The 12,238-nt window shown below is 45.0% G+C and overlaps 1 protein-coding gene across 1 annotated transcript in view; it reads left to right on the forward strand.

Annotated features, from left to right (window-relative positions):
• Positions 1–312: 312 nt before the first annotated feature.
• LOC311114177 (transient receptor potential cation channel subfamily A member 1-like) overlaps positions 313–12,238 on the forward strand; it is a gene marked incomplete at both ends in the record, with an annotated part of 28,212 nt that continues 16,286 nt past the window's right edge. The window contains 11 exons of the mRNA XM_084189451.1: positions 313–477; positions 3,076–3,190; positions 3,540–3,706; positions 3,827–3,917; positions 4,293–4,352; positions 4,621–4,719; positions 5,024–5,094; positions 8,719–8,878; positions 11,150–11,227; positions 11,647–11,816; positions 12,009–12,138. Coding sequence (XP_084045577.1) covers positions 313–477; positions 3,076–3,190; positions 3,540–3,706; positions 3,827–3,917; positions 4,293–4,352; positions 4,621–4,719; positions 5,024–5,094; positions 8,719–8,878; positions 11,150–11,227; positions 11,647–11,816; positions 12,009–12,138 — 1,306 coding nt within the window. The remainder of the gene's footprint in view (positions 478–3,075; positions 3,191–3,539; positions 3,707–3,826; positions 3,918–4,292; positions 4,353–4,620; positions 4,720–5,023; positions 5,095–8,718; positions 8,879–11,149; positions 11,228–11,646; positions 11,817–12,008; positions 12,139–12,238) is intronic.

The raw sequence follows: 12,238 nt of genomic DNA on the forward strand, positions 1-12,238 counted from the left end.
TAATGTTTTGTACACTCAGTGTATAATCAACATAATCATTTCCTGTTGCTGCAGGATTATTTTCCTGCTGGAGCAAACTTTAAGATCCTACATCTGTTGTATTAACACCAGGTATACCCATAACCCTCCTCTCCTCTCATCAGGTATGGTCATATTAACACCAGGTATACCCATAACCCTCCTCTCCTCTCATCAGGTATGGTCATATTAACACCAGGTATACCCATAACCCTCCTCTCCTCTCCTCTCCTCTCATCAGGTATGGTCATATTAACACCAGGTATACCCATAATCCTCCTCTCCTCTCATCAGGTATGGTCGTGTCAACACCTGCCAGCGTCTGCTGGAGACCATCCCAGACTCCCGCCTGCTGAACGAGGGGGACGAGAGAGGCTTGACCCCGCTACACCTGGCCTCTGGAGGGGGACACACCAAGGTGGTGGACCTGCTGCTTCGTAAAGGAGCCCTCTTTCGCTGGTACCAACACTAACAACATCTGTACATTAATAGGCCTACTGTTCATAGTTATGAAGACAGTTGCTCTGGTTTTTTGGCACGGATTTTCAAATCAAATCAGATGTTATTTGCCACATGCGCCGAATACAACAGGTGTAGACATTACAGTGAAATGCTTACTTACAAGCCCTTAAACAACAATGCAGTTTATGATTTTTTTTTAAAAAGCAAATATTTAAAGAGCAGCAGTAAAATAAAATAAAAGTAGGGAGGTTATATACAGGGGGTACCGGTACAGAGTCAATGTGCGGGGGCACCGGTTAGTCGAGGTAGTTGAGGTAATATGTGGGTAGAGTTAAAGTGACTATGCATAAATAATAAACAGAGTAGCAGCAGCGTAAAAGAGGGGGATGGGGTGGGGGTGGGGGGGCAATGCAAATAGTCTGGGTAGCCATGATTAGTTGTTCAGGAGTCTTATGGCTTTGGGGTAGAAGCTGTTAAGAAGCCTTTTGGACCTAGACTTGGCGCTCCGGTACCACTTGCCATGCGGTAGCAGAGAGAACAGTCTATGACTAGGGTGGCTGGACTCTTTTTAGGGCCTTCCTCTGACACCACCTGGTGTAGAGGTCCTGGATGGCAGGAAGCTTGGCCCCAGTGATATACTGGGCCGTACGCACTACCCTCTGTAGTGCCTTGCGGTCGGAGGCCGAGCAGTTACCATACCAGGCGGTGATGCAACCAGTCAGGATGCTCTCGATGGTGCAGCTGCATAACTTTTTGAGGATCTGAGTACCCATGCCAAATCTTTTCAGTCTCCTGGGGGGGAATAGGCTTTGTCGTGCCCTCTTCACGACTGTCTTGGTGTGTTTGGACCATGATAGTTTGTTGGTGATGTGGACACCAAGGAGCTTGAAGCTCTCAACCTGTTCCACTACAGCCCCGTCGATGAGAATGGGGGTGTGCTCAGTCCTCTTTTTTTTCCCTGTAGTCCACGATCATAATTGGGTCTCTAACTGTTTGCAACCCACATTCAAGTCAATCTGTAAAGATTGTCTTAGGAGTTGGGTCACCAACATTTCTGTAAATGTCCCAAAAGTCCCAGGTTATCCAGAAATCCCAGTTGGAATATTACTAGAATCAGGAGGGAATAAACAGAAAATCTGGCAATTCTTCAACCAGGATTTATGGGAGACCTGTGAATTTTGAGGAAGTTAGTAGACCATAGAAATAGAATGAATAGAACTGGTGTCCCCATTCAAGTCAATGATGGCATAATGGGTTGACTGGCGGCAATTGCAGTTACCCATAACTCTGAGTATGGCTAACTGCATACTTGGAGTGTGTCTGAAAGTGGGCGTTGCAAAAGAAGTGGGTGGATCAACAGTGATCGGTGTGACATCAGTGGGTGGGTGCTCCATTCTTGGTTAGACCGGCCATAGCCAGGTGCACCGCAGGTCAGCTTAATATTTATATAATAGGTTAAGAGAACTAACGTAGCGGGTTACATTTACATTTACGTCATTTAGCAGACGCTCTTATCCAGAGCGACTTACAAATTGGTGCATTCACCTTATAGCCAGTGGGATAACCACTTTACAATATGTTTTTTTTTTTTTTTTGGGGGGGGTGGGGTAAGGGGGGTAGAAGGATTACTTTATCCTATCCCAGGTATTCCTTAAAGAGGTGGGGTTTCAAGTGTCTCCGGAAGGTGGTGAGTGACTCCACTGTCCTGGCGTCGTGAGGGAGCTTGTTCCACCATTGGGGTGCCAGAGCAGCGAACAGTTTTGACTGGGCTGAGCGGGAACTGTGCTTCCACAGAGGTAGGGGGGCCAGCAGGCCAGAGGTGGATGAACGCAATGCCCTCGTTTGGGTGTAGGGACTGATCAGAGCCTGAAGGTACGGAGGTGCCGTTCCCCTCACAGCTCCGTAGGCAAGCACCATGGTCTTGTAGCAGATGCGACCTTCAACTGGAAGCCAGTGGAGTGTGCGGAGGAGCGGGGTGACGTGAGAGAACTTGGGAAGGTTGAACACCAGACGGGCTGCGGCATTCTGGATGAGTTGTAGGGGTTTAATGGCACAGGCAGGGAGCCCAGCCAACAGCGAGTTGCAGTAATCCAGACGGGAGATGACAAGGGCCTGGATTAGGACCTGTGCAGCTTCCTGTGTAAGGCAGGGTCGTAGAAGGTTAGGATAATTAACGTGGCATGTTAGGAGAATGAGGTTAAGGTTAGGAAAAGGGTTCGCTAAAATGCTACAGTTGTCAACAATCGACTCGTTGTGCAGCCCAATCTGCCACTCAAAACAGTTGAGTGGCAACAAATCTGCCCAGTTAGCTGATTCGCTTTCCATACACCCACTTCTGTTGACAAGCCCACTTCATTTGAACAAACATTCTACATTACCACGGAAATGATTGCATCACAATACCAGGCAGCCATTGGGACTTTACCCATGAGTTCACCAGTCAAACAGCCAGGGTTAGGGGCTCCAGTCTCCATTCTATGCATTTGATTTCTATAGTTGCAACCCCACATAGGAGGATGTCAGTGTGGTATTGTAACTAAGTCCTGCTGTATTTGTCCTCAGTGCTGTCTGTATGTCTGTCTCTCTATTCCTTAGTGATTACAAAGGGTGGACCTGTCTACACCATGCTGCGGCGGAGGGGTACACTCGGACCATGAAGATCGTCCTGGCAACCAACATCAAACTACAGGACAAGCTGGACGAGGATGGGGTTCGGACAACCTTTATGTTTCATTCAGACAACCTTTATGTTTCATTCAGACAACCATTATGTTTCATTCAGACAACCTTTATCTTTCATTGTGTGTTTTGCAAAGTTCAGGACAAAACAATTTAGCATACGTAATTCAGTTTTTAACCACCATGTATACAAAATAAAACAAAACAATCATGATATGTAGCCTAGCCTGACATTCTAACAGCAATAAGCACCCTCTTTGGAAACAAAACTATTCTTCACATACTTCTTAATGAATGAATGGATAAACGTGCCTGGTGATTGTGTTGGTTTGGTGATGATTTGAATTCACAAATGGTGTTGTTGTTGTTGTTGTGATCAGAGCACTGCGCTGCACGTGGCAGCCAGGGAGGGCCATGTGGCTGCAGTCTCACTGCTGCTGCGGAGAGGGGCGGAGATCACCCTCAACAAGAACCACGCCTCCTTCTTCCACGAAGCACTGCAACATGGGACGAAGGACGTGGTTAACTCCATCATAGACAGTGACAGGTCGGTCCAGAAGACAAAATACTCTATCGATCCAGTCCACGGAAATTATTTATAATGTTCTTGGGTCCTTCCAGATAAAGATATGTTCATGTGTATGTGTTTGCTGTTTGTGTATTACAGATGTACTCACATCCTGAGGACGTTCAAACATGAAGCTGGCCAACGTTGTCCAGTGTTGGACCTGGTTGACTTGCTGCCAGAGTCTTGCAAGGTTTGCTCCGACTTTCTTGGTAAAATAGGGGTTAGTGATGATACGTTCGAGCATTGACTTTTTTAGGTAGGTGAAGGAAGAAAATATATTGAGAAAAGAGAGCAACGTAGCAATATGCCTACTGTATGTAGTTATCATGGGTGTCCTGAGAACAAATATATTATATCCCATTGCTGAAAACTAGAAGTTCAAGTTCTCAGTCAACTTACTTGATAAAATAAGGGTTCATGATAATATGCTTGTGCGTTGACTTTTGCAAATACATAAATGTGGAGGAAAATCCCAAGTGACCATTAGGTTAACCAGGTGATTAACCAGGTGATTAACCAGGTGATTAACCAGGTGATTTCACCTCATCTCCCTGTACCTGTTAAGCGCCTGCTGGACCGCTGCATCAGAGAATCAGACGACGACATCAAAAGTCCTGATTACCACGTGAGTATATTCTACACATTTAATACCAGGGATGCAAAATGACAGCAACTTGAAAGAAATTCCCTGGTTTTTCCAGAAATCCTGGTTGGAGGATTCCATGTTTCCCCTGCCTATTCCCTCTAAATTCCGGGAATCTTCCAACCAGTATTTCATGGAAAACCTGAACAGTTTTGGGAAAGTGAATGGAATTTTGCAACCCTACTGTACGATTGCAGTTTGGACATTTCTTACAATTTCAAATGTTTAAATTTTTTTAAATTTTGTGTAGATCGAGTACAATTTCCAGTGGCTTCAGGCTCCAATAGCACTGAAGAAGCATGCGAAGATTAACAAAAGCCTGAAGATCCAGCCTCTGGCAACTCTGAATGTAAGAACAATACACGTACATTACACTATTTTACCTCAGCTTTACTGTACAAAGCAAGCCTATACTGTTCAGAAACAGTGAGCTCCCGTGGCAGCGAGAGATCTAACGAGAACGAGTTTCACCTCGCTGTAAAACTGCCCGGTGAAGGTATATTAAGACAGAAATGTCGGGGGTACAAAAGATCCATTAACTGTTGGAAGCATCAAGATCACCAGTGTGCTGGAGTTTTCTTTTTAATTAAGAGAGAGATTATTATCCGATACAGTGATCCAAATAATCGCCAACCTGTTATTCTCTCTCTCAGGCCATGGTGAAATACAACCGCATAGAGCTCCTCTCACACCCCGTCTGCAAGAAATACCTGCAGATGAAGTGGTCAGTATTCAGAGTAATCTAGGACCCTGTTCCATATAGCAGGGGTCGGAACTGAAATTATTTCCCCAATCGTTTCGTTTTGAACAGAACCACCATTTTGTTCGTTCCTTTCCACTGTTCCGACCAGCAAAATAAAGTTATGAACTGGTTAGAACCCAAAAAAAAAAGTACAGGTTTAAATCAGTCCTTTTAAATCTAGGAAATCATTTTTTAAATTACATTTAGCTCATTAAACTACCTCAGCCAAGCTAGTTGTTTACATGCGTGATGGACAGACAAGTGTAGCCTATGGCGCAAGATGTGACTGACATTTTGAGGGTGGGTAGAGAGCGAGAGAGGGTTGAGGAGGAGGCTTGAAGAGCTGCGCATCTTGTTATGACATGTATTATCTGAATTAGGTCCACAGAATTATACCTAGGAGGAGTGGCTTCTATGGAGGAACTTTGAATGTCCTTTGAGCTAGCGAGCGAACAAGCTTGAGCTAGCTAACTAACAAGCTTTTGTGTGCAGAGCGGCACCAGAATTAAAAACACCTCTTACCTTTTTGTAGTTAATAAACTAGGACTATAGTATCCTTAACTAGCATTGAAAAAGTTAATCGCATTCTTCTCTAGCTAATAAAACATCTCCACATCTTCTGAATCACGATTATAACGTCAGTACAGTAGCCTATGCTTCGGAGGGGGGAGGGGCAGTTAGCCTAAACACGCACACACTGGCAAAGATTTTCAATTTGCAGGCAGACACTGGTTTTGCATAGGCGCTTTATTTCAATTTTTTGCGTGACTTTATGCCTGGAACGTTTTATTTATTTAGTATTTAACCTTTATTTAACTAGGCAAGTCAGTTAAGAACAAATTCTTATTTACACTGACGGCCTCCAAGAGGCAAAAGGCCTCCTGAGGGACGAAGGCTGGGATAAAAAATAAAAAAGTAGGACAAAACACACATCACAGCAAGAGAGACGCCACAACACTACATAAAGAGAGACACCACAACACTACATAAAGAGAGACACCACAACACTACATAAAGAGAGACACCACAACACTACATAAAGAGAGACGCCACAACACTACATAAAGAGAGACACCACAACACTACATAAAGAGAGACACCACAACACTACATAAAGAGAGACACCACAACACTACATAAAGAGAGACACCACAACACTACATAAAGAGAGACACCACAACACTACATAAAGAGAGACACCACAACACTACATAAAGAGAGACACCACAACACTACATAAAGAGAGACACCACAACACTACATAAAGAGAGACACCACAACACTACATAAAGAGAGACACCACAACACTACATAAAGAGAGACACCACAACACTACATAAAGAGAGACACCACAACACTACATAAAGAGAGACACCACAACACTACATAAAGAGAGACACCACAACACTACATAAAGAGAGACACCACAACACTACATAGAGACACCACAACACTACATAAAGAGAGACGCCACAACACTACATAAAGAGAGACGCCACAACACTACATAAAGAGAGACACCACAACACTACATAAAGAGAGACACCACAACACTACATAAAGAGAGACGCCACAACACTACATAAAGAGAGACACCACAACACTACATAAAGAGAGACACCACAACACTACATAAAGAGAGACACCACAACACTACATAAAGAGAGACACCACAACACTACATAAAGAGAGACACCACAACACTACATAAAGAGAGACGCCACAACACTACATAAAGAGAGACACCACAACACTACATAAAGAGAGACACCACAACACTACATAAAGAGAGACACCACAACACTACATAAAGAGAGACACCACAACACTACATAAAGAGAGACACCACAACACTACATAAAGAGAGACACCACAACACTACATAAAGAGAGACACCACAACACTACATAAAGAGAGACACCACAACACTACATAAAGAGAGACACCACAACACTACATAAAGAGAGACACCACAACACTACATAAAGAGAGACACCACAACACTACATAAAGAGAGACGCCACAACACTACATAAAGAGAGACACCACAACACTACATAAAGAGAGACACCACAACACTACATAAAGAGAGACGCCACAACACTACATAAAGAGAGACGTCACAACACTACATAAAGAGAGACACCACAACACTACATAAAGAGAGACACCACAACACTACATAAAGAGAGACACCACAACACTACATAAAGAGAGACACCACAACACTACATAAAGAGAGACACCACAACACTACATAAAGAGAGACACCACAACACTACATAAAGAGAGACACCACAACACTACATAAAGAGAGACACCACAACACTACATAAAGAGAGACACCACAACACTACATAAAGAGAGACACCACAACACTACATAAAAAGAGACACCACAACACTACATAGAGACGCCACAACACTACATAAAGAGAGACACCACAACACTACATAAAGAGAGACACCACAACACTACATAAAGAGAGACGCCACAACACTACATAAAGAGAGACACCACAACACTACATAAAGAGAGACGCCACAACACTACATAAAGAGAGACGCCACAACACTACATAAAGAGAGACACCACAACACTACATAAAGAGAGACACCACAACACTACATAAAGAGAGACACCACAACACTACATAAAGAGAGACACCACAACACTACATAAAGAGAGACACCACAACACTACATAAAGAGAGACACCACAACACTACATAAAGAGAGACACCACAACACTACATAAAGAGAGACACCACAACACTACATAAAGAGAGACGCCACAACACTACATAAAGAGAGACACCACAACACTACATATAGAGAGACACCACAACACTACATAAAGAGAGACACCACAACACTACATAAAGAGAGACACCACAACACTACATAAAGAGAGAGAGACACCACAACACTACATAAAGAGAGACGCCACAACACTACATAAAGAGAGACGCCACAACACTACATAAAGAGAGACACCACAACACTACATAAAGAGAGACACCACAACACTACATAAAGAGAGACACCACAACACTACATAAAGAGAGACACCACAACACTACATAAAGAGAGACACCACAACACTACATAAAGAGAGACACCACAACACTACATAAAGAGAGACACCACAACACTACATAAAGAGAGACACCACAACACTACATAAAGAGAGACACCACAACACTACATAAAGAGAGACCTAAGACAACAACATAGCATGGAAGCAACACATGACAACACAGCATGGTAGCAACACAGCATGGTAGCGACACCACATGACAACAACATGGTAGCAGCACAACATGACAGCAGCACAACATGGTAGCAGCACAAACATGGTAGCAGCACAAAACATGGTACAAACATTAGAGAATGTTATTGACCGGTTCCAATGCTTTTAAAATAACGTTTCTGTTCCGGAACAGTATGGATCACCTTCGTTCCAGGTTCCGTTCCTTGAAAAATGTTGTTCTTTTTCCGGTTTTCGGTTCTGTTCCCTGAACCGGTTCCAACCCTTGCTATACAGTACACTGATTTTTGACCACGGCCCATTAGGCTTTTATGATTCTTCTGTTCCCAACTGCAGGGTGGCCTACGGGAGCGCTGCTCACCTTCTGAACCTGTTCGTGTACCTGCTTGGCCTGCTTCCTCTCACCCACCTCATAGTGAGCCTGAGACCCAGCCTGGACTACACCGGCCCTGACAACACCACAGTTGTCGCTATGGTGCCCATTTCCTTCAGAGAGGTACCGCACGCTGATACTCGCTGCATGGCTGTCAGATTCCAGGTGCTGTGGGCTCCGCTGTGATGGTATGCGTGTGTGTCAGGAGGAATTGTAATGAAAGGAGCAGATGCTTTTGTGTTAACAAACAAAAGAAAGTGAGTGCATGGGGGAGACCTTGCCAAAAATGGATTGGCTAGTGAATAACACAACCTGTATCAATTTACTAGTGGGAATAAAAATGACCTGATTCTCACAATCGGCCTTAGTAAAGGTCTAGTGGTCAAACAGTTCAATGGAGGTGATTTGCATTATGCATTCGCTTGTATATTGTATATAAACAACACACTGTTGTAGAACAGGGTTTCCCAAACTTGGTCCTGGGGACCCAAAGGGTTGCACATTTTCGATGTTTACCCCGGCACTACACATCTGATTCGCTGAACGTTGCATCTGAACGCTGCTATAGAAAGACAGATTCCGTTTAGTCAAGGTTACAGGTTATTGAGGCGATTCGTACAGTACATTACAACTGTCCCTATGTATTGCACTATATATGCGCCATATGGGATGCAACCCGCAGGTCTCTGGTTAGGGCCCTTAGGTCTCTGGTCAGGGCCCGCAGGTCTCTGGTTAGGGCCCTTAGGTCTCTGGTCAGGGCCCGCAGGTCTCTGGTCAGGGCCCGCAGGTCTCTGGTTAGGGCCCTTAGGTCTCTGGTCAGGGCCCGCAGGTCTCTGGTCAGGGCCCGCAGGTCTCTGGTTAGGGCCCTTAGGTCTCTGGTCAGGGCCCGCAGGTCTCTGGTCAGGGCCCGCAGGTCTCTGGTTAGGGCCCGCAGGTCTCTGGTCAGGGCCCGCAGGTCTCTGGTCAGGGCCCGCAGGTCTCTGGTTAGGGCCCTTAGGTCTCTGGTCAGGGCCCGCAGGTCTCTGGTTAGGGCCCTTAGGTCTCTGGTCAGGGCCCGCAGGTCTCTGGTCAGGGCCCGCAGGTCTCTGGTTAGGGCCCTTAGGTCTCTGGTCAGTGCCCGCAGGTCTCTGGTCAGGGCCCGCAGGTCTCTGGTCAGGGCCCGCAGGTCTCTGGTCAGGGCCCGCAGGTCTCTGGTCAGGGCCCGCAGGTCTCTGGTCAGGGCCCGCAGGTCTCTGGTCAGTGCACTATATAGTGAATAGGGTGCCGTTAAGGACACAGCCAGTTTGCCTTTGACAAGTTTGTACTTTTCCACCTAAAATATTTGTGATTATTGTATATCATCATTTTATGTAGCCGACTGCCACAGCAGCAGAGAGTTAGAGTCAGTTCATGTGCATTGTCGCTGAAGTGCTTGCTACACACATGCAGTAATGTAAGGTTTGCTGCAGTAGTTTGTACATCGTATTTACTATTTCTAATTGCTACTAACCATCTTTTGCATCTCTATGTATCTTTTACCGGAAAACGGTTACATTTTTTTATTTTTTATTTTACCTTTATTTAACTAGGCAAGTCAGTTAAGAACAAATTCTTATTTACAATGAAGGCCTACACCGGCCAAACCCGGACGACGCTGGGCCAATTGTGCACCGCCCTATGGGACTCCCAATCACGGCCGGTTGTGATACAGCCTGGAATCGAACCAGGGGGTCTGTAGTGACGCCTCAAGCACTGAGATGCAGTGCCTTAGACCGCTGCGCCACTCGGGAGCCTTCTTCCCTTGATTTCCTTTATAAAGTGCAGCCAGGGATCGAACACCAGCCTGCTCTTACAACCGTCTCTGTTTCCACTTTGTATAACTAACTTTACCTGCGATATTCCTAACTCTATCAACTTCCGCACCAGCTCCTTCTCCCACCAAATAAAACTGACGTCAAGCTCCATTTAAGGGCATATTGTGACCAGAGTGTACCCCACGAGGGCACACATGCGCAGTTGTTACCCATCTCCACAAAATAATTATATAAAATAATCGCAAATGTTTTAGGTGGAAAAGTACACATTTCCTGACTCAAAACCGATAGTACAAAAATAGCTAAGTCGGCCGCAAGCTTTCAATAAAACAATGAATTTGTCCACAGTCGCGGATTTGTGAATCATGCATTCACTGACAACGGAGCAGAGCGGGGTCCTGCATCCAGCAATGTCATGAGTCACATGACCCGTTTTTGCAGCTGTCTCAGTTCTGCACTCCAGGGAGAGAGAGAGGGGGAGAGGGCAAACTCGTACTGAACTAGTTTCAATACATGGAATCACTTGAGAGTTTAGGTATTTTGGGTAAACTTCTCCTTTAAATCTGAAGACCTTTGACCTTTGTTGACCTTTGCCCCACAGCAAGGCTCCTTCCTGTTCAGCTGCATGGTGATGAACATTTATTCCATGGGGAAGGAAGTGATGCAGATGTACCACCAGGTAGACCTTCAGTTCAGGCAGACATACAGACCATCGCTGTTGATGGATCAGGGGATCTCTTATTTAGACCTGTGACCACAGTAAAGATGTGCAAAAGACGAACGTTTACAACTGCAATGATACAGGTTACTGGTGACTGGTGCCAGTTACTGCCTGTAACTTGCTAGTTGCTATTTATTGGTGGTGTCAAGAACATTGTAGGGCTTTTATGCAGAAGGCGCTGGTTAAACAGTGGACTATCGTCAGTTCTTCCGTGTGTGATCAATTGGGCTAATACAAAAGCAACAATCTTTGCAGCAGGCTTCATAATTTGAATACTCACTCAGCTCAAGTAAAGTTTTGTCAGTCTTGCATTAAAGTCAATTGGAGGCTCGTTCTAAAATGAGAGTTCCAGCCGTGTACCTGTTTTCTCTCCATAGCGTTTGAGTTACTTCAAGGACCCCTTTAACTGTCAGGACTGGGTGGTGGCGGCCATCTTCTCTCTTCTCTTCGTCATCCCCCTGTACTTCAACGCTGAGGGGTCCTGGCACTGGCAGGCTGGGGCAATGGCAGTCTTTCAATCCTGGATCTTCCTCCTCTATCTGCAAAGGTATTTACCAACTGTCCAAAACAATGTAGCTGACATTCCTCGGTCTAGACTCTAGACTGACAATAATGTTGTTGTTTTTTTGACTGTCGTTTTTTGACTATTGTAAGTGGTGCACAAATCAATGGAGTTACTTGATTGATTGGTTGACATATCAAATGTTTTTAAAATCCTTCCTGCGTTTACTCTGTCCAGGTTTGAACACTTTGGGATCTACGTGGTGATGTTTAACGAGATTGCGAAGACATTGTGGAAAATCCTACTGCTGTTCCTCTTTCTGATGCTGGCTTTCGCCTTGGTCTTCTACGCCCTCATGCTCAACCAGGTGAGAAGAGACATCAGAAACACTGGTCCCACTTTAAATGACACAACGTTTTTTTAAAGGTCAACTGCCCTTGACAACCAACTTCTCCTTTTTGATAACG

Source organism: Coregonus lavaretus, assembly GCF_964263955.1.
Source record: "Coregonus lavaretus genome assembly, contig: HAP1_SCAFFOLD_455, whole genome shotgun sequence".
Classification (NCBI taxonomy): Eukaryota; Metazoa; Chordata; class Actinopteri; order Salmoniformes; family Salmonidae; genus Coregonus; species Coregonus lavaretus.